The sequence below is a fragment of the Labrus bergylta genome, chromosome 19 (assembly GCF_963930695.1).
Source record: "Labrus bergylta chromosome 19, fLabBer1.1, whole genome shotgun sequence".
Lineage (NCBI taxonomy): Eukaryota > Metazoa > Chordata > Actinopteri > Labriformes > Labridae > Labrus > Labrus bergylta.
This window is the reverse complement of record NC_089213.1, coordinates 14194440-14221613: the sequence shown is the minus strand read 5'-3', so window position 1 is coordinate 14221613 and position 27174 is coordinate 14194440. Positions and strand designations below refer to the sequence as shown.

General features: G+C 41.0%; 1 protein-coding gene across 3 annotated transcripts in view; it reads left to right on the top strand.

Annotated features, from left to right (window-relative positions):
- Window positions 1–3982: 3982 nt before the first annotated feature.
- The window catches only part of nhsl3 (NHS like 3), a 42207-nt gene continuing 19015 nt past the window's right edge, over window positions 3983–27174 (top strand). For 2 of the 3 annotated variants that reach the window (XM_020643194.3, XM_020643193.3), the window contains exons 1-2: window positions 3983–4119; window positions 4771–5168. In XM_020643194.3, the coding sequence (XP_020498850.2) occupies window positions 4937–5168 (232 nt within the window). In that variant the 5' untranslated portion in view covers window positions 3983–4119; window positions 4771–4936. Of the gene's footprint in view, window positions 4120–4770; window positions 5169–14787; window positions 15307–27174 lie in introns of those variants that run through there. The other variant, XM_020643195.3, reaches the window with a different exon arrangement.

The following is a 27174-nucleotide window of genomic DNA, read 5'->3' as shown; positions in this document are numbered from 1 at the left end:
TGTCAGTCTTACACAACAGCATATTGTTCAGAGAAGAAAATTATTTCCACATCAAAGAACAACACTATGAGTGATTTGAATTGTTGTACCATTCTGTTACATCCCCAATGTTATACACCCCCAAATGTAATAAAGTCAGGATGTTGTAAAATGTACAGAAAAACATTTGAAGCAAGCAACATGTTAAAAAAAATGGGACAGGGTCATGTTTACCACTCTGTAGCATCACCTCTCTACCACTGAGCCCCAGCCACCCGAGGTGCACTAATGCACCCCCATACCATCTCAGATTCTGAGAACTGATTACAACCCGGATGATCCCTCTACTTTTAAGCACAGAGGATCGACGTCCGGCATTTCCATTTTAAATGAACCCGGACCGAGAGAGGGCTGCAATGTTTCTGGACCTAGTTTATATACGGTTTCCTCTTTGAATGGTAGGTTTTCAGCTTGCATCTGTGAATGCAGCGATGAATTCTGCTTAAAGACAATGGCTTCTTGAAGCGTACTTTCTCCCATGCATAGAGTTGGCCACATCAGAATTGTGTCTGTTTTTAATACATTGTCCTCTAAGGGCCCAAAGCTGTGGCTGCAAAGCTAGCAGCGGGTATGAAGGGGCAAGTTTATTAACTCTTCAGAGTGTAACTCCTTTGAAACAATCATAGAATAATGTCATATTTCCTTCTTTAATAACTGTTTTTGCATCAGCCCTGCTCCCTCGCTTCACTACATCCTTATATCATTTGACTACTGCTGCTATCGCTCTTGCTCTTGGCAGCTTTAGCATGTAGTATCCACTAGCAGGCCTACCCAACATCTATGAGGCACACAGGCTGTTATGACTACTGCAATTTGGTGGAAATAAGTGGACATTTTTGATCCATTTCATTAATGCATCGATGTCGGGGTCTGGAAAATCAACATAGTATCGTGACAAAAAAATATTTTGATACTTTGCAGTGTCAATTTTTTGCACAGTCGCAGTTCATTCTTCTTGGGTAACCTCTTTTTTCAACTAGAACTCGCTGCCAACACTGACTCTAGTGGAAGTCTTGACAGACAAAGCTGTCTCTGTTGCACAGAGGAATCCCCTCTGTGTTTCACTGCTGAGAATCAACCTGGAAACTCTCCTTATTCTCGATAAAACTTTTATTAAATGAAACAATCTCTCTGTCCTCATTTCTCTTTCTCTCCCCTCCCTTGCCACCCCTCTCATGCCCTCAGTTGTTTGGTGTTATAAATAGTGGACGGTGGAATGTAAGTTTGGAGAGTTTTGTTCTTTTCAGTGCTTTAGATACTCGGTGGTTCTTCGAAATGCATTTATTAACGTTGAAACAAATACATGTTGTATTGAGGGTTGAACAGAACTAGAAAGGAGTACAGCTGAGACCTGTTTTGATGTTTTTTTCGGCGTAGTTTTAGTGCTGTATGCTTTTGTTAGAGAAATGGACAGAGTGAAGCAGTTGGTGCAGAAAGAATGTGTCTGGTGCAGCAGGACAAAAGCAGGTTGGGAATGATAATGCTGGTCCGAGGGAGCTGGGCTTATCCCAGCCGGTGGAATGGATTTCCTGTCTGCAGCCACCCTTCAGTTACATCCAACACACACGCATACACACGGGTCATTGACTGAAAGTTTGTGCTGCTGCTGTTAAGATTTGATTGTGTGGTACTAACTGGTGCTGTCACCCTTATTTTTGTATGAATCGATCTTAAGATGTTGTTTTATCTATTTATATTTCTATATTTACATTGTGCATTTTTGGTGTAGATATCATAATGTAATTAAGTAAACATCCTTAAAATTGTCAAATATTGCATGGAGCATTTTCGGCCTTTTATCTCCCAGCTAGGAATAAGGCTTTTGTAATGTTTCCATCCCTTTATTTACGGTTGTTTTGGTCATTGTTGAGTTACTTAGCATAGAGAATCATCTTAAGGTAAAGACTTTACATGTTCCAGTCCTCTGAATTATAAACTGAACACCTTAAGAAACATTAAAATATTAGCATGCAAATGTTGCAACAACAGATGAGCTCGAGAAGAAGAGAGGGAGAAACACAGTGGAAACAGAGTAAAGGCGATACATTCACCAGTATGCTCAGAGTGTTCTGGTCATTAATGTTTTGTACCTTTTACTGAACACACACACACACACACAGACTGTACAGCTCCCTTGCAGACATACAGAGTTGCTGTTTTGTATTACCATGGAAACCAGTTAAACATTTCAATCTGTTAGGCATGAGTGAACTAAACTATGACTCATTTTAACCCCTCCCAACACACCAGTACATGCTTCATTATGGATTCCCCAACCACATGGGCTCAAAATACGCCAGACGCACTCGAGAAATCCTGAATAGTCACTCACTAAAAAAACTTTTTAACAGGTCAGGCTTTTTGAAACTAACTTCGATTTGAAATAGAAACAAATGTGAATCCACTCCTGGCTGAAGACGAGCCTTACAAATTTCCGTTAGGTTTTTCTCAAGATATTGTAAGAGGCTGCTGGCTTGCACTGAGGCTATATCATCTACTTGATGGATTTAGCCCTTTAATGTGAAGCATATGAGTTCCATATTGACAGTGATATCCTGAGGACATGCACCGGAATTAGCCCAGGAATCCCAACAGACAGGTAATCTAGCTGCCTCATCTCAGAAGCTAAAAGAAGACAGTGACCTGCAGCTTACTGACAGGATATGTAACAGATCAGTTAATAGGACTTTTTCACATTCAAATTGAAAAAGATTACATCTGTTTTCTTAAAAATATCAACTGGATGCAAATTATTTCGTCCAGGTGCTTTGCAAGGATTTCTTTTTGCTTTTTATTTGAGCTTTAAAGGCTCAGACCCAGGCGTGAGTGTAAAAATTAAAAAAAAAGTAACATGGCTTTTGGATAGCGAACATCTCTTAGCTTACCTCATCGACGACTATATTTTATTGCACAAGCTACTATTTAAAACATGTTATGTGAGAGATATTGGTTGGAGATTTGATACAAATACCCCAGCATAGAATAGAATAGCATATTAAGTTCATTGAAGCTCCTTGATGCTTATACATAAACTGTATTTTAGACTCTTTTGTCACAGGTGTGTCTCTGTCTGTTCCCCCCCAAGGCTGCTGCCCCTCCTCCACCTCCTGTCCTCCTGCCTCCCTCTCTTTACCCATGTGGGTCCTCCTCAAAATGAAACCAGATGAGCAAGTCCCACAAGAAACATTTTCACTCCACCCACATCATCTCCCCGAAAAAACCTCCCACCCACCCACTCACACACAATGATGTCACCTTGTCTTCGCCCCTCCTCTTCTACTTGAAACAAGCTTCACGGCTGGTACATTAAGGATGAGTGCAAGTGGACGAGACTTTAATGTAACTGACCCCCTTGTGACTACCTGTTTGTCTGATTGTGTGTGTTTGCCTTGTTAACAAGGGGTTTCAGGTTTCCACCTGGCTGCACAGTGACAGGTTAAAGCCCCTCCCCTTGCAAATTAACAAAAAAAAAAAAGAAAACAGCTGAACCTCTTCACATTTGCCAGACGACCTTTTCAGCACTTGACTGCTCAGTAGTTTTTGAGACCTTCTAATCATATTTCCTTTATCATATTTGGTTTAATTGAACTGTTCTTTTCGTTACAGCTGCACACATTCTGTACCACCTCAATTTGTACTTTGGTCCAATGTGTGAATTTCTCTCTTTTCAACTGTAATGATGTCTCCTGGCCCAGGGGTTCCACTCCTGAGGGAGAGTGGGATGACTGCACCTGATCCCCGGAAAGGAGGCTAAGACAAAAGCAAAGCCAGCAGCAGGACAAGACACTCTGAAGGACCGATGCAGCTCAAGTTAAAGATTTAACACTGGAACCAAAAATGCTTACTGTGAGCCTTCTGGAACATAAGTAGAAGAAACTCCAGCTGGAATGGTGAGGCTGACTCCCAACAACACTGTGAGAGGTGGGAGGAGAGGTTGGCTCTCAGACAGAGGGTGGGACTCTGAGACCATGGAGCTTCATTCACTCTGCTGAACACACATACGCACACACATGCTCTGCAAAGCTGTTCTCAGGCTGAGAGAAAAAAGGGGAGCAGACGAGAGGACAGCACGCTCGCTGAGTAAGTTCTGTGTAGTTATGTTCTCGCTCACAGCAAATCTTTCGCCTTATTTGCTTATTTGACAGCACGTATAGACGCTCACGTGTTCATCTGCACTCTTTAACTGTGTCTTACGAAATAGAAAGCATGCTTTTCTGTCACTAAATGTTTTTATTGAATTGAGCGTTGTGTTCTCTAACTCACCCATACAGTCTTTTCTGATGATGTGAACCACATGTCACACATGCATGTACACGCACACACACAAACACACACAGATGTTGCAGAAGTCGAGCTCTCCTCCCCAAGTCTTCTCCTCTATACAGAAAAGTACAACATTAGAAATAGAGAAAGCAGGAGTGGATGAGTGGCTGGAAAACTAAGGTTGGACAGTTTGAGAATGCTCTTGATTGTTGAAAAGATGTTGATGTAAGACTCATCTCTGCTTAGACTTTTCTGATTTATGGTTCTTTAATCCTTTAGAGTGTCCCATGTAATTTGACAAATTCCAGTTAATAGCTCGAGTACAATAAATCACTTCTATTCCTCCTTGTACTACTGGCTTTTTCATGCCACTTTTTCCTCTCACTGGCTTTCATTTTGAGCCAATGTTTCTGACTTTCCATCTCGCCCTCTATCTCTCTCATCAAGCTGATCTCATTGTTGTCTCAGGTGGTGACAGACAGGAAAAACAGAGACACTGAACGAGGCCAAATAGGAACAAAGGGGTACATTAAACCCAGGAGGACAGGGAGGTTTCAAATCCCGTGTCCCTGAAAGAAGCCACGCTGATCCAGGTGCAGGTAGCAGGCCTTAGCTCCCAGGACCAACCTCCAGGATGTCCCGGAGGAGGTCTACAGGGGACCTGGTGCCTAAGGAGATCACTGAGATCTTAGCCCGGGAGGCGAGGGTTCAGCGTGGGCAGAAGAAGTCGGGAAGCTCCTTGGGACACGCCTTCAGCTGGTTTAGAGGGAGCAAGAAGAAGAAGAGTGTTGGTAATGGAATAAACCGTGCTGTCATTGGGTCGACGGATGCCAAACTGGGGCTACAGAACCATGAACCTGCAAAAGGTGAGTGATTCAAGAAACAAACAAACTGGAAGTATTGAGTTCCATCGAAATCTTCTACAAGGATGACCAAAATGAAACTCCAAATGTTGAAGGCTTTTGCACATTTTCTGTATTTATTGACCATCAAACAAAAACTACAGTTTATTTTTCTGAAGGTTTACTTTTAGGCTTTTGTGTCTTTGAGATAAGAAATCAGGGATTGAGAGAGTGGGGAATGACATTCGGGAAAGGAGCCACAGGTCGGATTCAAACCTGGGCCAACCGCTTGGAGGACTTAATCCTCCATACATGAGGCACGCGCGATAACTAATGCGCCACCAGCGCCCCAAACTACAGTTTCTTTAAAGGAGATCTATTATGCTGATACATATTTAAATACTTACATGTAATGTTAGGATGTTGGAGGTCCTTACTAAACCTCGGCAAAGATACAGTTGTTGGCGTAATCCCCCCGTCGGGTTTCCTGCTGCTCTGTCAGTAGAACTTTGCAAAACTTGGCCAAAACCTGACGTTATGTTCTGCCGATGTTTGTTTCATGTACAGCACTTTGGTCAGCTGTTGCTGTTTTTAAATGTGCTTTATAAATAAATTTGATTGATTGATTGAAAGTTTTAAGACATGCCCATCCAGGCAACTCTTTCAAGGACACGCCCACCTGGGGGGGAGGCCTTAAAGACACAGCAGCTGAAATGAACAGTTTCAGGCAGAGGCTGAAATAAGGGATTTAATGAAGCCAGTATAAGAAAAAGAAGGAGGTTTTTGAAATACACATCTCGCAATGCTACTTAATCGATGTCCCAGACTGACTTAATAGATGGTGAAAGTGAGTATAATAGATCTCATTTAATCTGTCATACCAATGCTGCACTGATACATATGTTTACATCAACCAATCAGAACAGAGTTTGTATTAATATTAATTAATATTAACCAGACGTTACCATAACTGGTTCAGCCCCATCAGCTTCTTATGTGCAGACAACTGTATCCAGCCAAACAAAACTCAAGCAAGATGCCCAGCGTCAAACAACAGACAAAGTTACCAACAGCTTGTTAACATTGAGAATTTTTAAATCAAGATATTTCCAACATGAGTTTTCTAAATGAGCTCCAATATGCCAACTGCTCACCACTCCCAAGATATCATGATCTTTGTCTGCAGGTTTTAGATATGTGTTCTGTATAATGAGTTTTTCATAACAAATTACTGACATGTACATCAGTTTTATGTTTACTTCTTGCATGTGTTACATATTTAGCCAAGTAGTTAATTAATGCAGTATTAAAAGAAAAGGAAATCAAAAAGCTGAAAAAATTATATTTCATGATACTGCAAGCTATCCCTAAATAGGAAGTGACACATGAGTACAGTACATTAACTATTGTTATGTTTTACTTTGAATAAATGGGTACATGAATGAATGGGTACATTAGAGATGTTTCTCATGCTGTCTGAGGAGCATAGAAGTTCTGGATGGATATTCCTTATTTAGTCACAGTGTTGTTGAGGAGACAAGGTTTGCTTGTTTGGCAACTCTGCTGTCTGCCTTTTTTTGTCTGTCATGATCACAACCTCTGTAGAAACATGATGACTTTTTGATTACACTGATTTTGTTTTTATCATAAGGACATCAGTCTGCACATTTATAACTTGGTAAAAGTGAAACACAAACACACACAGACTGAAAAGAGAGTCTAATCCCTCTTTTTGTTTACTGATGCGTTTGCTCGGTCGGCAGGACAGAGATTACCCTCAGTCCTTCCTGTTTTTGTTCCATCTCTAAAGCCATCCTTTTCTCTCCTGTCATTGTGTATCTGTGTGTGAACAAGTTTGCATGTGTTACTGCAGTAACAATCCAACAAACTTTTTTTTGGTCTTTTGTGGTTTTTGTGCTTGTTCCGCCTAAAAGGGACTTCCATGATGCCTCATTATTCCTAGCATTGTGGTTTTGGAGATCTATGAAGAACTATGAATACTGGATGGGTAACAGTCAGTGACTCCATTTGAAACCAAGTTTCTCTCGTAGTAGGGCTAATATTTTCCCAGCAGAGGATGTGACCAAAGGCTGCTATTAAGAATGTGTGGGAACTATATTTCTTGGCATTTTGTCTCAGTGTTTTTCAGATTTTAAGACCATAGAGGATCACTGTGAAGTTTGTTTTGGAGACATCCAAATAATCACAAACACATACCCAAAAAAGCTACAATACCATTTTCTTCTATCCCATACCAATTTCATATCCGCGACTGGAGTAAAGGCAAGTAGTGTTTACCACTCCAAATGACACAAAACATACACATAAAAAAACACACTGATATTTAAGATGATATAGTAACAAACTGTTACATTTGTGTCTGAACTGTTTTGATAACTTGAAAAATTAGAGCCTGAAAATGTGTGATTAGAAAACACTGATTGCTGGCATTTTACCAGCTTTGATTACACTTTCCAATAGCGTCACACTTGAGTTTATGTTGGTGAAAATTTACACTAAATCAGTTCTTCTTTGCCGTTCTTTTTGTTGACGGCAGCTTCATCTTATGGAATCGCTGTTTAGGTTACAGTTTTGGCAAAGAAACGTGACGTTGGGGGCCAATACATCAGAAGTGTCATTGAGATTTATGACTGGAGTTTTTGCTGTTTCACTGTTTTCCAATTTTGTTTTCCAGCCATCTATACAATGTATTCATTACAGGATTAAAGTTTATAGTTATATTAATATCTCTACCTTTCTTTAGGCTCCAATTGAGCTAAATGTTGAGTTTGAGTTGGGTAAGGGTTAGTTAGGGTTAATGTGATAAATGTGATTGACCAGTGGTAGGTCCCAATGTTCATTCCAAATCATGTACTATTGGTTCTTAGTTTTACTTTGGAGAGGAAATCTGTGAAATGTAAAACTGACAGGTTCCACAGTGAACAATGCAAAATGAAACCATAACGCCATTGAACAGAGTGATTTGTTTGTGACTTCACCATTATTGACAGGAGGTTATTTTTGTCTCCCCTCCGTGTGTGAACACATTCTTAGGTTTGGATTGTCTTGTTTTCTTTGGCACGATGTCTCCCACAGAGAGAGTACGTTAAGCCTGTTTTCTCACCAGTAAATAATTATTGTTATACTCTGACTTTGGGTCATTGTTCCTGAACCTGCCGAGTGACTTTAGTACTTTTAGAAGTCTGTACAGAGATATTTGTCACGTTTTCACCACACAGACGCTACCAGAAACACATACACACTCGCTCTCATACTCTGCATGTACTCATATCCTCCCTTTCCCTGGTTTTTAGTGGGGGTATTTGACATGTCCACATTTTCCAGAAAAGACTGGTCAAACTACACAAGTGAGAAGGAAAGTCTTGCGCTTCAGCCACTCCACAGATGGAGGTTGGTGCTCTCAGAGAAGGACTTGAGACGTACCAAAAATATAAATCAGTGGATACCTCCTTTAAGACAGGAACCAAAGAAAATAATGGAGCACACAAATCAAATTTATGGTGCAAAGGACTAATGTTTCGACACACTGCATCTTCCTCAGAATCAAAAGCAGAAGTTTGACTTTGCCCTGACCTGTAGTGTGCTGTTCTATCTTGATGTCAGTGTCATTATCCTGCTTTATCAGTTGCCTGTAACTCTTGCAACAACATCTTTTAGAAAAAGCACCTGTGGTAAGAAAAAGGTGGTAAAAGAGCAGTCTCAACCAAATCCCTCTCTTATTGTCATTTAGTGTACTTAACTCTGCTTCTTCAACTTGTGTACTGCCTAAATTCTGCATGTTGACTTCTAACCAAAGCCCTTAAAGATTCTCTCATGACAGAAAAAACTCTGCTTTGCCTTTTCTCATTTGTTGCAGTTGCAGTTGATGCAAACTAATTTATTCACTTTATTTATTTTGCCTTCATTGGATAGGACAGTGGTTAGAGTAGGAAACCAGGAGAGAGAGTGGGGAATGACATGCGGGAAAGGAGCCACAGGCCAGAATCGAACGTGGGCTGCCCGCTTGAAGGTTATAGCATGGGGTGCGACCTAACTGCAAGGCCATCTGCGCCCCTAATTTCTTCACTTTTAAATCAACATTGCATTGCTTTCTGCTTCACCCAATAAGGTGTTGTGATTGGAAAAAGTGAATGCATATTGAGGAAATTATTTCCTGCACAGCAGTCTTTCTTTTTATTGGCTTATGGAATACATATTTAGTGTAGTTTAAAGAAATCTCATAGCAACGTTTCAAGCCCCCTACACAGATCCACACCCTTTACAACGAAACACAACAATCAGACTCTGTCCTACTCCTCGAGCCTCCTCCTTTCTTCCTCTCAGCACTTCTTGATCCTGTAGCAGTGACATGTAGCTCCTTCAATAATATGTCTTTGTTGATGGCTTTACGTAGTCTGTGTCATCCCTCTGGCTCAGATCTGCTCATCGGTTATCCAGAAGTCTTCATGCGGTCCGGCTCTGACTACTACCGGCTGTATTTTACAGACATTCCTCTCCTATAAAAAATAATAAAACACTCTTTGATGTGCTGAATTCCTGGGAGTCGTGTCTTACCGTGGTGAGTGTGTGTGTGTGTGTGTGTGTGTGTGTGTGTGTGTGTGTGTGTGTGTGTGTGTGTGTGTGTGTGTGTGTGTGTGTGTGTGTGTGTCAAGGTCTGCAGCGTGCATGTGTGCGTGCCCGGCAGCCTGGATGCCAAATTGGGCCTTGAGTTATGTGATGGAGGGGAGAGATTACAACAAATCACAAAGCCCCATTCAGCCTTGAGACGCCTCTTAGGGAAAACTCTCTCAATGCTTTTTTAATTAGAGCAACCACTCGGCACACACACCCATACACACACACAAACACACACCTGTGTCTGTTAGTTTCAGGTTTTATCTCTCTCTCTCATTACTGACTATTTCTGTTCTTGATTTGCTTTTCAGATTGCTTCAATACCTTCGATCCTGGACTGCTGTGGGTGTGTTGCTTATTATTGTGTAATCAGTGTGCGTTTAAAGTTGTGTGTGGACTGAACACCTGCAGAGCCGTGCGGATGAGGATGTGTGGCCGAGTGCTGCCCTGTATCAGAGTGTGTCTCTGTGTTTGTGTGTCAGCAGCATATTGCTGGGCTTACAGGGCAGCGGCGGCGCCAACCCCAGCGCCAGCACTCATTCATTACATCACCTACACACACACACACACACACACACACACACACACACACACACACACACACACACACAAGGGCGTATAGAGCTTCCCGCAACTACCTGCTTTGTTCAGCACAGCGCATCTTTGGCTGCTGGCTTGATGAGCGGTGATCTCATTTTGAACAATCCCTGGGATTCCACAAGTGCGTCAGTGTGTGAAGTCATTGTTTTTGATAAGTGTGTAGTCGTGTGTGTGTGCTTGTGTCGGTAAGAGAATACTCTTCATTGTGTAAGAACTGTTTGTTAGAGATCCCTTAAGTTTCTCTGTCTGCTTTCCATTTCGCATGTGTGTGTGCTGTTGCCACATCACAAAAACAGTCAGGGTGTGTAGATTCGTACTATATAACGCAGATTACAGAGCCAGCAGGGTAATTGAAGAGCAAACATCTCATTACATCGAGAACATTGTATACAGCCTTAGCTTTATTACAGGCCACAACTCATGGCTACTTTAATACAGTTTGACAGGATGAAGGCAGCAAGAGGAGGGAAAAGAAAAGGACATGAGGCAGGCAGGCAGGAAAGGGGGGAGTGTGAAAGTTTGAATGCAGCTACACAATCTCCCTGCTTAAACGTCTTTCGCTGCTCACACACACTTTGATGAGTGGTGTCATTTTACCTGGGTAAGCAGACACCTCCAACCCTCACCGGTCACCGCCATGCAGGTGAGGTAAACGTCTCCCAGGCAACGGCACTGAGAGGGGTGGCACTGTGGCTGCAGTACTGTGGGGGCAACCATAGGGTCTCTGGCAAAATAATGTTTGAGTGAAACATTGATCGTCCTGGAAGTCAAGTTCAATGTGAGGGCAATGCACAGAAGAGAAGTATGCAGAGGTGTGGGGAGTGAGAGGGAGAATCAGATGTAGTGTTTTCCTCATCAGAATAATACTCATCCCAAACACACACACATATTTTTCTGCAATTTGACTAGATTAGTTTGCCCTTTATGATAATGAACTTATCTTCACTGCTGTAGCTGACAGAGTGTTATATTACAGGATATTTTCAGGATATTTAAAAATAAATGTCATCATCAGATTACATAAAAGCACTAGCCATTTCATAAGTCACTTGAAATCAACATTCAAAGAGGTATTGTTTATGGAATAAGAGCTAATGGTTTGTTTTACAAGACGTTCAGTGTGTTTGATGTTGCGGGGAGGCAGCTGGAAGACATCAGCGTGGTGCTGACAGAGAGGGAGTCTGTATACACAAGGATATACAGAACTGATTTACCCTCAGGACAGTGTGTGTGTTGTGTGTGGCTCCTGTTACATAACTTGTAATAGATACACCTGCTGAACAGTTTGTACCTGATCCAGCTGTGTGTCCTCTGTCTCTGAGAATAGGCCGGACAATAAGGAATTCAGTCAGTCTTGAATGTAGAGACATCTGGAGCTGTATATGTTCTGACTGCTCAGGCTGGATGAAACATCTTGGAGCATTGACCAGTGTCACATTATCTTAAAGTGTCCCCTGTCTGATTTTGGCTGTAGTGCCACACTGACTTATCATCTGAAAGGCTTTTTCTGCACGCACAAGCTCAAACTTACATATCTACTTCAGCATGATGCAGTTCCTCCCTAAATATCTGTTTAGAAATGTTATTGAATTTTTTCAATTAATTTTTTAACACCACTGAAACATAAACAAAGTAACAGTGGCTCCCGATGCACACATTCTATTGTAACTTGGATTTCTCCACAACTGGACTTCTTTTCTAAACAGGACTTTAATGTTATTTGTTTGGCCACATGACCTAAGGTCTGGGTTAAAAAAAATATTTGGATAATGAAGGAGGGATGGAAACCAAGATGTCATATGAAGTTATAGGGCTGCTATATTTGAGCAAAATACCCTAACTCATTGCTGTTTGTATAATCAGGAGGACAGAGGCCCTGAGTAACATTTAAAGTGCTTTCACACTTTCACAAAACTCTTGAAAACTTCCTGCAGTTTCAGGGTGAGCTGCCCCCCCCCCCCCCCCCCCCCCCAGTACATTATCAGTCTGAAATCAGGCTGAGCTGATGTTGCGCAGCAAGATACACTCAGGAAATTTCCCCTGGGGCAAGCAGGGTCGGGTGGCTGAGTCAGGTGGTGACTTTTTCACCCTAAGACCGGTGCACGACCATATATGTATGCAAACACTCAGAAGAAACAGCAGTTCACCTGCTCATCACTGTGTATTCCTGTTCATGGTACTCTTTGGCAGTGCTTTGACTTTCATGTACTATATAGTCTCCGTGCATACATTGTCATAGCCATGGCTTGCCACAAGATGGGAGTGGTGGGCAGATGTTTGCAGGTTCACTTGATATTAAAAATAAACTGAAGATATTGTAAGTGTACTCAGAAGAATAGATGCTGTCAATGGAATGTAGGTCAATCTGTAAGGGATGCCAGTTTTCTATTTCTGCAATGTTTCCAAACAAGACTCCATGCTCAGAACCGCCGGCTATACACCAATAAAAAAACACACAGACCAAGAAGGTAGATTCCCTTAATGCTGCCTTGAGGCCCTGGTCGTAGTCACCCTGACAACCACCTTCCCTGATGACAACACCCTGACAGCAGCATTCCTCCACACAAGTGTCCTTGTAGTGTTTGCATGCTCTGCACACTCGTTCGTGCACACTCTCCTTTGAGATTCCTAGAGCTGTCACATCCAAACGTTCCTCCTGACAATGTCACACATCTTTGATCACACTCATATTTGAATGTATCTGGGGCATGTTTGGCATATTGCAATGCAGCTCAAAGGTGAAGGCAGGGTACATCCAACGCGCAGACACACTAAAGTGCACTTTCATAGCTCTATGACAAATGAGATAGTGAGCTCAGAGAACTCTTACCAGTGCAAATGGACTGGGTGTGGTTCTGGTAGTGCCGCATTAAGAGGCAGCATCTCTCTTGGAGCATTTTATTGCGGATCGTTTTACACTCCTCGATCGGAGGCTTGAGTGATATCATCCTTCAGTCCTCTTCCTCTAATGGACACGCATATTTGCACTGTGTACTGTACACTGTATGCATTCATAGTCCTTTCTGGAATTTCTCAGGAAGTCCAGCAGCTAAAAATCAATTCCTGTTCTAGGAAGAAACAGGAGATTGTAAATGTTAGTTATCCTCACTCCCCCAGTAAATCTACTTTTTGTAGGAGGTATTTTTTTTTTATCTTCTAGCAGGCCGCTACACATCAGAGGGATTGGGGTGTGCCGGGGGGGTGGGGGGTGGGGGTTACGTGATCATGGTGACCACAATGAGAAGTATGTGGTTTCACTTTCTTGTGCCCTCATCATCACACTCCCTGCCTCTTCCTCCATTTTGTTCCCGCTTAGAATCTCAGTTTGACATGGTATGCGCAGCATGCTACGCGATAATTCCTCCATCTGACCTCGTTTAGCAGAATGACTGTTATCGATCTGCAAGTGTGTCAGTTGTGTTCCCATCATTGGAGTTTTATCATCCTCTCTGCAAATGTCATGCTATCGTCGTTGTTGGATATGCCCTGTCAAGACATCATGATATTCAGATGATGTTCATCTGAAGTAGGAAGAGGAGTCAGAGGGAAACCAAGAAAAAAGCAGATAAGAGGCGTGACAGTCAAAGTCAGGGAAATGGCAAATGTTCTATTGATCAGCATTGCCCTCTTCTTTCAGTACCTTCCTATGTTTGATAATTGATAATGTAATTATTATTTCACATTACACTAACAGCTCTGTTGAATATAAGCTTCTTCCGAATCCCATATCACCACTGTTACTGTGACTCACCCATCTGGTTCAGCATCTGTAATTTCCTCCAAGCATAGCTGGAACATTCTCATTTGAAAAAAAAAAATGTTTGATCTGTCCGACCAGTTGACTTGCACATATCCTGCTCGCTCTGCTGTTTATCTCTGTCACAGTGCATGTGTGTGTTCACATGTGTGTGGGTGTGTGGGTGCTTATCATGAGAGCTGCACCTTTGAAGATCACTTGAATAATTGAGCATCCCTCTTTTTTTGTTTTATCGTCCCACTTTCTGTGGCTTATTTCTACAGGCGGAAAGGCTGTCGAGACACTGCTCGCTTTCCCGTCAGCTGCTTTCTCTCTGTGTGAGCGTGTCTTTTTCTCCATCACTACGTTGTTTTGACAATGTCTGTCAGCTGTGATTATAATGGTTTTGCAATGTAAGGAACTCTGCTTGCTTCAAAAGGAAATAATGGTGCATTTAAAGAGTGCCATTTGACATGTAGGAAAAGTGTGTGAATCCATTTTCATGATTTATAGAGAAAGAATAATGGTGTGTGTCTGTTTGTGCTTTTTTTTTGTTTTACTTCTCTCTGACACTGAAAATGCTCAACTGTGTGAATGCTCAGCTCTCGAGCTCTGCGCTCTCAGAGAGAGAAAGTGGGAGGGGCACTTGCATTCACACAGTTACACACAGCTTGCCAGTGTCGGATGCTAACCCTTGCTTCAGCAGCTGGATGTAAAGGACTGGAAGCGTGTCAGCTTGGACAATTGGACTGATTTGAGTGTTTGCGTTTGATTTTTTTTCACCCTGGATCGGTGTGTATACGTCAGAGCAAGCTTGTTTGAAAGGAATTGTGTCAGTGGGTCTTCAGCACACAAACACTGCACGGTGGCTGGTGTGTGTTGGCAGCACTGAATCAGCAGGAAATAACTTGACCACAGGGATTACAGGTTATTGACTTTGACTGGAGTGTGTATTTTCATGCAGGCGAGCAAGAGACTGTGGGAAGGTCTTAGAAGAAACACAAATGTAATGTCACAGAACAACGAGATGTGAGAAGGGGATTCAGGACTGCCCCAAAATGGGGAACAACGTCCAGAAGAAGAAGAAGGTCCAGACAGAGAAAAACTTCTCAGCGTCCCCGTACCCGAGCCCTAAACGGGAAAAACCTAAAGGCTTGAGGCTGTTTGGACTAAAAGACAAACTGAAATCAGGTAAGAAGTTCACAGGATGCGTTGATGCGTAGGTATCAGGAGTTGTAATTGTTTTGTGTTTGTTGTGTTCTTAAAGGACTGACTGTTGAAAATGCAGCATGTTGTTTTTTTTTTTTGCATTTTCAACATCCTGTTTTACTGTAGATGTGCACAAAGCACATTTTTAAAAGCATTGAGTTTGGAGCAAGCTTCTGAAGTTTGCTGCGTTTGCCTTTGGTCGGGTGGTCATCTGTGTAAATGAGTTCCTTCAGTAAGCTTTTTCAGATGCAGGGTGACAACATTCCCATGCTGACTTTAGCGTAGTCAGCTTCAAGGCTTCCTGCTTATTGCACAAGTGTGCAGAAGAGGGCTGTGTGTGGGCAAGCGTGTTTTTGTTCTGGTGATTTGTTTCTCCTGCTGACAGGTCAGTAGGATGACAGAGGGCTCTGATTTAACGTGTGTATGTCTGTGTGGGATCTTGCAGAAAGGGTGGTAATTGTTTTATGTTGCTTTAAGGTGTTTTTGAAAGGGACCACTATACCTGCAGTGGAAAACAGAGCGTTGCACAATGATCATTGTCTCAGTTAACAGCCCCCGAAGCAACTAAAAGCACCAGACATACAGGTTTAACTCAAGCTCACACTGACTCAGACTGATTGTCAGATAATGCTCTGCCTCTGAGATTTGTTGCTGTTGACATTTTCTTTTTCTCACACGTTGCCTTTTGTGTTCCATGTTTTCTGTTCACATTGTGGACTATTTTTATACTACTAGTGTTTATCATGAAATTCCAGACCGTCATTCATCTACCTTTGAAGTGTTGAACTTTAAATTCCTGAAAACTTGTATATCAACTCTTGGTGTTAAAGCTGCAAACATCCATATCCACACGGGGAATTCTGTTTTGATTCAGCCTTGCTAAACTTGAGCACGATAAATGTATTTTTCATTTTTTATTTTTGGACTTGCAATCTTATATCCAGTTGCAGTATGCAGATGTTTCAGGCAAAACAAGCCCTGAACAAACTGCTATTTGTACTTGCAGACTAACTTGAATTGCCTATTGATGAACAAGTGAAGCATTTTGCTGATAAAGCCAGATATGTCAAAATTAAGTTCATACTTTCTCGATATTACGGTGACAGCCTTTTCTGAAATTCAGACTATTTCTCATTTCTGTGTCTCTTGTCAAGGATGATTGGCCCCATGATGTTTGTATTTCCTTTTTTTTAAAGTACTGACTTTGTCAGATTTTGTCCTGACAGAAAGTCAAAGAGAAAATAACTTTGAAGACAGTTTTAGTGTTTCTTTCTCTTTCAGTTTTTCATGTTGCCTTGTTCTGTGTTACTATGGCATAGACTATTATCTTTAATCAATCTAATATTTTGAATCTGAGTACTTTAGGAAAACATTAGCATACTTAATACACTTGACTGAGTTAGCATGACAAAGTTCTGCGAAAATATGTCCCATTCTGCAAAGAAAAATGTTTTAATGTTTTCCAAAAACTCATATTTAGATGTTTGTGAACCTACTGTTGGCTTAAGGATTCATGTGTCCACAGCCAACCTACTGGAGATCAGTGTTGACTTTTTCTTTAGCTATGTTGTTGTTTGGCTATAAGTTATAAATGGTGCTGATTTGAATATTACCAAATGCATCCACCTGCTTGCGTCCTTAGACAGCATGAAAAAATGAAGGACAGCTGACAGAACATTTTTCCATGTGGGTGCATTTTGTATTGCAATCAAACGTTCAGGTTTCGTATTGAAGCCTTTCTTTTGTTGACATTGTTTGTTGTTTGTTCAATCCAGCCTTTAGTATTATCTTGTTTTCCACCAATATGGCTCGGAATAGGTCCCTGAAGCTCCTGCCTTCCATGGTGACAGCTGACCTCCCTGAACCTTGTGAGTTCATGGTATGGAGATATGCATTAGCTGTCTGTTCAACAAGACTGGGCAGTTGAGCAACCTACTTCATCAAAACATGATGTTGGCTTTTGTGCGTGTGTGCGAGTCTGCAAATGAGAGGCGCTCTGGTCGTTCTAGATAATAAACGTGTGTTCATATAAACACATCTTGATTTCATTTTCCGTCAGGGTGGTCCGCGTAGATGTGGGTGTGTGTGTGTGATGCGTTGTCCTCTGCTGTCCTGCATACGCCGCCTCATTGATGGGGAGTTTATTCAGAAACTTGGGGTGTGAATGCATTCCTACATTCCGGCCGATTACCTTATGCATGAGCACCCATCCAGCACCCAAACACATCAACTCAATCTTGTTCAAGAGAGGCTGTTGACTACACAAAACCCCGAAATGAAGCCAGCAACAGAAGCATGGAAAGACTGCATTGTAATACATTATCAGTTGTCATTGCTGTCGTATAGATGTATGTATGTAACGTTTTTATATACCTGTAAACCAAAGCTAATAGATTAAAGCCTCAGTAAGAGCAGCATGCACACATTACATGGTGTCTCTGTGCTGCAGTACAGCAGCTCCTCTCCTCTGTACAGCAGGCTGATGAAACATGCAGAAGATGAACTCGGGGACTAGATCCTCACTCTGTGCTCCTGGAATATGTGTCATGTCTGTGCATTTGGCAAGTTTTCAAAGCAGAAACCCCGCCTGTGTCCTTCTCAACACCTGAGAGGTTGTTAATGTTTGTCCGTATAGCATGTAACAGACTGAGAAGCTACTGGATGTCACACATTGAATCCCTGGGTTTGCGGTATTTTTAGTGAAGGTCATCCAAGGAGGTATTTCTTTCTTCACGTCAGGATTCCCATTAGCTTTTGCTCTGTCATGGACAAGCTGGTTTTGAATGGAATGTAAAATAACATATTTCAAAAGTTAATCTCATGTTTGAATTTTGCAGTTAAAAATAAAAATTGTTAGGCTCTCATTTTGAATTTCTGTACTGTCTTAAGCTGTACTTTGCTTGCTGTTTAAATTCAAGCACGCTTTTATTTTGAAATACAGTAATACATTTCTGGTAGATGGAAGGTTACAACATTACCTTGACCACGGAAACAGGAACATACGGATAAAAAACTAAATGAAAACAGCTCAAAGGAACGGTAACTCGTCAGCTGAGCGGTCTTTTTGTAAAGTGAAATGAGACATTTAAAGATGCAGCAGTGTTGTTCTTTTCCATCACTGTGACTACAGGGAGACCCTGCTTATCAACGGTCACCCAAGGGGACAAAATAGCATGTGATTAATCGCGCTAAAAAAAGATGAACGCATTGATTTCAGACCTTAATTAATTGTGATGAACTGGTTAATGCTGGCAGCCCTAGAAATGACCAATAAGTTAACATGTGTTCTGTACATTTAGTCTCAAACACTGAGACAATGTGTAGACTGGATTGCTGCAGTGTTTATGTGTAAAATGTTGCACATTAATCGTCTAAGAGACACCTCGAGAAGCAATGAAGAAGAGTTACAAATTGGGGTTCCACAAGATTTATACAAAGTGTAAAAACGGCTATTACAGTTTTCTAAAGTGCATGGAGATATCCTAGCTAGCTATCAGACTTAACCCAAAGATTTCTTTCTACTATCATCATAATTGGAGAAATTTGTCACATTTGGAAGGCGAGAACCAGAGGATGTTTGACAAAACTGAAGCAATTAACTGATATCCAATTAGTTGCAGTTTACTACTTGTCAATTCATCAACGTGTTGTGTCAGCTGTAGGAGGGGTTACACAGACTTGTCGATTAGTCGACTTTTCAGCTGTGCGATGACGCTTTATGCCTGATGTCGACTTTTCACTTGCGAAGCAGAGCAGGATTCTTTGGCACAACTTCACCAACTGCCAAGGTGCATGAAGAGTGAAAGACTTCTAAAGAGGTCTAAAAGCTCCTGCAACACTTGTAGTATGAAGATCAACTTCATCAAAGTTAATAAGGTTGATGTTTTGCCCTCCTCACTTATGTGGGAGTTGTAGCACACATGTTATTGTTACAAACTTTGTTGCAGCTGTTGCAGCCTGTTTTTTCATTATGTATTATCTGACTGCTTTCAGCCGCATATGCATTACGTTTAGAAAATAGATATTTCTGCTGGTTGCAAAGCATTCCCATCTCCAGGAGAAGAACATTAGATTTCCTTTTCAAAGAACTTTAGAGAGTATATAAGAGTGTTGTCTTTCTGGGGATAACCTAGTTGAACCTACAAGTTTTCAAACTTTTCCTCACCCAGTTCAGTCACATAATCAACTCTTCACTTCAAGTGTTTGGATTAAGTTTCCCTGTTTACACGGTGGTGTTTTAGACAGGACAGTCACAACGTCAGTCCACCGCGCTGTTTTGTGAAAAAAGATGCTGAGACGGAATGGGGTTATGATGTCGTTACGCCGTTAAGAGAAATTAGAAACAGAGTTGTTTTGAAGTCTGTGTAAATGGGAGAGTGACAGGATGGGACAGTGCTGCTTCTGTGTTTCTGTGTGTGTGTGTGTGTGTGTGTGTGTGTGTGTGTGTGACGAGGGCATTGCTGTTTACATGTCAAGCCTCTTTTTTTGTTCCAGAAGGCTGGCATGCTGTCTTAAAATAACACACATGGGACAGCAAAGTGCCAACTTGGGGAGCTTCTTCACGACTTGTGTTAAAAAATTGGTGGATGTTTTTATGTGCACACAAACTCTTTAAGACACAAAATGATGTGCAGGAGCTCCAACATTTCAAAGATGCCTCTGTATTTGGTGATATGACCAGGAGAAAAGTGGGCTGCAACAGATAACATATTGACTCCCTTCACTGCATCAACAGGTGATCAACACCGCGCTGTCATCCTTTCTTTCTTTTGCCCTTTTTGGAGTTTTATGAAACTCATGTGAAGCAGCTGATTGGTCTCCAGATGTTAGATATCACAGTCTCATATCTGTCCTCTCTGTAGGGAGAACCTCTGGCTGGCTTTCACAGGATAGTCTGACTCAATTTGTCTCTGCACACAGGAAGCACTGTCAGTATGATCCATCTAGAGAAGAAGTATTTAAATCTGAACCTTGAATGTCAGGGCACACTATTGTTAAAAAAAAAAACTTTTCTACCTTTTTATCTTCACCTCATTCCTTCACACTCCCCCTTGCTTCCTCTCCTTTATACTTTTATCTCCTTGACCTTGGATTATCTCCAGGTGATCTATCTTCTGACATTCCTAAGGGGAGAATATGTGCGCATGGTAAGGTGAACTGCTCATGTTTTATGGTTAGTAACGTTAAGGTCAATGTAGTCTCGGTAGATGACGTTAAGTGAGGACAGAATTGAGGAGGGAGAACGTCAGAAGGTGACTCTATAGCGAATATAAAGGGTGGAGAAAGCAAGAAGGACATTCTGTTTATAATTTGAGAACAAGGCTGCAAGCTGATTTCCCTGCCTTTTTTCAATACAGCTGTCGTGTGCCGGCTCTGATATTCCATATTCCATTATCCTGCTGGCTAAAGCTCGGCTAAGCCTTTTGATTTCTGTAACCGGGGCTAAGACGCTCTCTTCTTGGTCCTCCTTTGAAGATCCCATTTACTGTGTGCCGCTGACTCCCTGCAGAGAGCTTAGGCAACGTACAGCTGGATAAAGAGAAGATGACTTTTTGTCTCCGCTATCTCGCCCTCCTACGCCTCGCCCCATCTCCTCATCCAGCCCTGATCTTGTACGTCCTGTAGCTGTTTTCTCTCTTTGCATCTTGCTGCTGTCCTCCACTTTTTATGCAGGTAAGAAAAAAACATGCTCACAGGAAAATCTCATTTTGCGTCTATATTTCCAACAATAAGACAGAAAACTTGTAGATTTATTCTGAAACCAACCTCTGTCTGTTTATATAACCCTGTTTACCTTTCATCTCCGTCCCTAACTTCATCATTTCTGTCTGCTTGGAAAATAAGAAGCCTATAATCTGTTTAGAGTGAGGGGAAAGCACCTGTCACTCATCAACCGTCTCCCTCTTTCCTGTGACATTAGGCTCACAGAACCTTTAAGGCATCCTGCCTGTTTTAAATGGCTTCACCTGTTTTCACCTGTAATGTAACGCTTTAACGTGCTGCAGTAAAATGTCACTGACGATTTCTTTGGAAATGAATGCACTGCCGATACCTCTGCCCTCTGATGCCCTGTAGCAGAAGGAGCGTTTGCAGCTTGAACATTTTTAGAGCATGCAATTGTGGTTAGTTTACATACCAGAGTCCTAAGTTAAGCGTAGGAATTCTTATGCTCTTGGACGGCATCCTCATAGCACTTTTAAATTAAGGATAATTGCTTCTAAATTATTCTCAACCAGTTTGAAAGTCCCCCTCATGCCAAAAGAAATGTTGAGTGTAGTTTTATGTTTTCTATGTGATGACTTGACCCAAATTTAACTTCAGCTGCCACTGGAAAAGAAATCCTGTTATTTCAGTCGTGGTTAGGAGCAGTGTGCGGCTTATTACTTATTTCAAAACAAAACTTTAATTGGTACCTGAAGGCAGTAATGCATTAAAACACCTACTACGTTCCACATTCATTCTTTTCTTAACTATGGCTTCACTAGTCTACAGTTTATCATGAACAGCAGATCAAATGACTTGTGTAATGTGAAAGGGGTTTGTCTAAGCAGCAAACATACAGAGACTCTTCATCTCAGTGCAGATTATATCCACTATATGGAGACTTTTAGCTTCTTTCAGCTCTTGCTTTTGTCCCAAAGTCAAACTCTCTTCATACTGCCCATGAGTACTGCCTACTCGAGGTCTCCTGAGGTAAGAACAGAGACGCTGTAATGAGAATATTTGCCTCTATGTACCATGCAGCAGTTTCAGTATAGAAACGTAACCCCCCCTTCCAAATGGCTCGAGGTGAATTCTCCGGAGAATATCCTGCTGTGTTCTCACATCAGCTCACTCTGACTTGCTGGGGGAAAAAATACTAGAGGTCTGGCAGGAGAAACTCCTGGTGAAAAATGTGGCTGTTGGCGTTCACACATACAGCTTCTCCTGGAAATATCCAGAGTTTTCAGTAGTTTTCTGCAAGTGTGATATTTGTGTCATAGGTGTCAAGACAGCATTTATTGTAAGTTGAATAACACTGCGTATGACCATGTAAAGTATCTACCCAAAACTTTGTAGCTTCAGTGTGTAAGTTAGAGCGACCTCACAGTCTCCAGTATCAGAAGCCTTGATGTGTGGTTTGCTCCGTAATGGGAATCTGTCCAGTAGCTTCCTGCATGTGATTCAAAATTGAATTACCATTAAAAAGCGCACACACAAACACACAGACCTGTGTTGTGACCTTGCCACTCAAAGGTCATTATTTCAACTCTGGTCACGGTGTGGATTTTATGTTTATCCTATCAAAAGAGGAATAAAGTCATCTTTTACTGCTGATGTTAGGCTTCATTTTCCAACACCACTGTGTCCAATCTGTAATCAGGAAACTTGTGTGACAGTCTTAACTCAGCGTGTCACGCTTTGCTGACATAACAGAGAGAAACATCAAACAAAGATAAAAACTTCACGTTAGGCATCTATTTAAAGGTCTTGTACTAGTCATCCAAAAGTGTTCACTGAGTTTTCCCTTGAAAGATTCATCTGGTTTGCTAACCTCTAATAAGTATGTAAAGCATGTTCTATCTCCGATTACTCACGCTAATCTAAAAATTTGAGGAACTTTCCCCGTTACCAGCAGCTTTTCAGTTAGACTTGTAGTTTTTACAATACTGTAGAATATCCAAATAAAATGCTCAACACTTAAGTTAACAGTATAATGAACACAAATAAGCTGCACATACAAGTTTTTGTGCCTAAAGAGTTGTGAAGTATTGTTGACCTGTATACAGAAAGTAGCTAATGTAGAAGCTAAATCTGGTACCTGCACTATTTATTGATTGTTTATTTTCACAGCAACGCATGTGCAATAAATATAAGAAAGAAGAAATAGAAACATACAGTTATATAACTGCATTTTAATGAGTGTAATACTTTGATGTCACCAGCTATAATTAACCCCAACAACTTCAATAATGTGGTTTCACTGGTCGGTGAAGAGGTTGCACTGGGAAGCCAAAAACGAGTGCCAAGCAGATGGTGTGAGCACCGGCCTCAGCCACCTTTTCTACTTCAGTATTTGGCAGCAAGTTTGCTCAAACAAGCTGTCCTCTTTTCACACAGATTTACAAGTGTTTTCAAACTGATTCAGTCCAAATGGTTCTGACTTGTTTACGAATGAGAAGCTTAGCTCATTTGCCGTGCATAATGGGATTTCAGTGAGGAAAAGTGACGAGGAGGAGTACGTTTATTTTTTTTATTTTTTTTGGTTGGCGGGGGCTTTAATAAAAGCTCACAATTTGCAAATTGAGATGTTTTCTGTTGGTGAGAAGCGCATGCATGAGTTCACCCCCACACACACACACACGCATACACACACACACAACAGACTGATTCTCTGTAAGTCTCAGTTTACACATATGCACATTGTTGGACTTACTTTGCTGACGAGCATGGTACTCAATGCGTGTGCGTTTCTTTGTGTGTTACATCATGTGTGGAGTGTTGACAACTGAGTGCATCTGTTCAAGCCTAATGTGTTCAGTGTGATCCGGGTGACACGCAGTCAAATGAAGTTAAAGTTGTCAACTCTCCACTGTTCAGAGGAAAGTTGTTTTCCATAACCCTGACTTTTCATAAGCTTACTTGATATGATATGATGAACATGATTCTTATGGTCACATCATTCTGAATGCATAGATGTATTTTTCCCCCATTGTTTAACGTCCCTGTCTTTGAGCAACTTGTGGCTGAATCACATGAGGATAATACATTTTAAAAGACGGAGAGTCCATGTACAGAAAACAACAAGGGACAATTGTGTCACAGAAAACTCCATGTCTGGAAATCTTGACAATCTCTTTAACTTCAATAGAACGACAGGGAAACATAGAATAATGTGAGTGACTTTTGGCACAATGAAAGTCAATGCAGATACACATTATCATTCTGTAGTGAGACAAACCAGAATGAGACATTTAGACGTGTTGTTATAGATATGGTCAAAGAGAGAGGTTTTTTTATGAAGTAGACATCTGTATATCAGGGAAAGTTTTACAGTGATTATCTATTTGTCACGGATCTGTGGCAGAAAAGTGATACAGATCTAGTTTTCTTTCCATCTGTCTGAGTGGCAGAGAAGGCATGTAGATAACTTGATAGATAAATAAATGCATTAAACCACTGAGTTTTTATGTAAATCTTGAAATGAACATCAGAGTGTAATGAGCTCATGTTAAAAAAAAAATGTAGTGGCAGACAGCACATTGCTGGATAGAGAGTTAAATGTGTCTCCTTGTGGCTCAGTAAAATAAATAAACTGTACGCTGTCAAATTTGTAAAATATGTTTAAGCATGGTTACCCTTCTAAAAGCCTTTTAAAATTCTACTGCTAAAAGATTTCAGTTGCTCTGTAATATTTATTCTGTTGAGAAGGGTTACACTTATTAACATTTAAATCAATTTGTCAGAATCCGATCAGATTATAGCAGAGACAGGCAATAATATAATTAGATAATTAATAACATTTTGAAAATAATTATGGATTATTAGATCTCATTGCCAAATATAAAGCTTAAACCATGACCGGGTTAGCTTGGAATATTATAAACACTTTACAAGGGAGAAAATAACTCCTTGTAAAACCCAAGTGCCAGTGCAGACGGCAAAAACCTGCAGTTCCTCAAGTGTCCACTCGGGGCTGGCTCCAAAAAACCCTGGAAGTCACATACACACCCATTCTAAAACGCCCATTTTGACAGTAGATATAAACATGTTTACAGCCTGGTATGAAAAATGTTTAGGTCTGAATAGTTTTCTTTATGTCTTTATCGACACACACTGTTTGGGGTTGAATTGTTTTAATAATTTTATGAAGGATAAGAGAGGCGAGGGAGTGATGTGACTGCAAGCAGGCAGGAGGTCGCTGTTTGCTCGGAGGCTGAACTCCACCTCTTTGACTTTCACTAGATTTACAGAAAGGGTCAAAGGTGCGCTCCAGAAACCAATGGGTGACGTCGCTGAGACTACGTCCATGTTTTCTAATGCCTATGGTCAAATCATATTATATTGTTTTTATTCTTTTATTTTGAAGGAATTAGTAAAAAACAGATAACTTGTAAAGTTGTGTGGTTAATAGCGACTTACCTTTGAGCCAACTTAGCTGTTAGTCAGTAAACTTAGTTACTTAATGTAAAAAAAAAAAAAAAAAAAAAAAAGTTGCTAGCTCCATCTTTCATATTTATTGTATCACCACAAAATAACACCACAGCATATTTCCTGACATTTCCCTTCAACTGCCTTCAATCCACACTGTAACTAACTGCAAAAAACAACAAAGACAATTAAAGACTGAGGCAGGTTATGGCAGTAACCTTTTTATGTGCATTATTGTTGAGAACGACTGTTGTACAAGTTTGCCTTAGTTCATTCCAGTAGATTTAGTCGTCAGACTTTACTGAAAAAAAGGGGTGTCAGATCTGACGGAGGAGTAAGACTAGGGTGCATTGGGCTTGTCCGGTCCTGTCCTGCTCTGCTCGGAGATGACTCTGAACGGAAGCTCTGGGCTCTCTCATTAACCCATCAATCATTCTAAATGAGGCCATTCACCATTAGAGAGATGTACCCTCAAATAACCTGCAGCACCTGTGCCCCTTTTTTCTCCAGCAGTTTGCCTTGGTGTGTTTCTTAAGGACTTGTTTGTGGAACATCCTAAAAACCCTTATCACAAAGTCTTTAGCCTAGTTGGAGCCCTTAAGTTTTTATTTGTTGAGTTCATTTACAATTTTTCTAATCTTTTTAACACATTTGTTTTGTTTGTTATTGACGTCTGACTCTGTGAATCTGTGTTTGAAATGTACAGTAGTCAAGACAGATTTTTCTGCGGTATGATGAACGTCAGTATGCTGAAACCATGTCTGTCGTCTCTCTGGGTGGCTTTGTCTGGAGGCCCTTTGAGTCTCTCAGTATACCCTCTAATTTTCCTGGGTCACTTAGAGTACTCCTCTGCTCACTCCCACACAAATTGGCAACAAATCAATGTATTATCTTGTTATGAAACAGAAGATGAGTGTTGTGAACAGTGGCTCATCCGTATCTCCACTTTTATACAGCTATATCTGTAATTGTATTTACTGAGCTTCAGTTCAGCTTGCAAAAAAATAAGCTCTTAAGTTCAAACCACCAGGACCATAACAGCTCCTCTTCCATGATGAAACATAACCCCAATCCTCTTCTCGGGGAGAGGGTGGAGCAGTGAGGATGTGTTGCAGCTTAGTTTATCTTTTTGACCATGTTAGTGTTTACAGTAGAAGTGCAGTCATTCTCCTCAGCTCAAAAGACAACCTGCTTCTGCAGAAATTAGTACTTGGAATAGAATAACATAGTATATGTTTAATAAAGACATGAGACATCAGAGTAAGTCTAGCAGACTTAAAGATATCTTCTTACCGTAACATCAGTGTTCATTTCTAGTTAACCTGCAGAGGGACATATGTCTCCTGTGTTGTTCTACTTTCATGCCCATGTACCTCTAATCCTGTTCGCTAAGCAGACGCTTGTTAAATGTCTCTGTTCCTCACACTGACACTCGTCAAAAATAAATTCATAAACAGCAAGAAGAATTTTACAGGACAGCCTTACAGACGCATACATTGGGGCTAGGGATTTTCAGCTCCAGAAAAAAAACCCATTTATTTTGAGTTTAAGTTAGAGTTCAATCAATTTGACATTTAAAATCACAATATGTTTTTAAAGTATTTTATTATCTTCAGCAAAGTTGATACTGCCCAGAGTATGGCTGGGATATATGACCTCAAATCAATAGCACGATTAATTGGACATTTGACCTCGATTACAATAAATGAACGATTATTT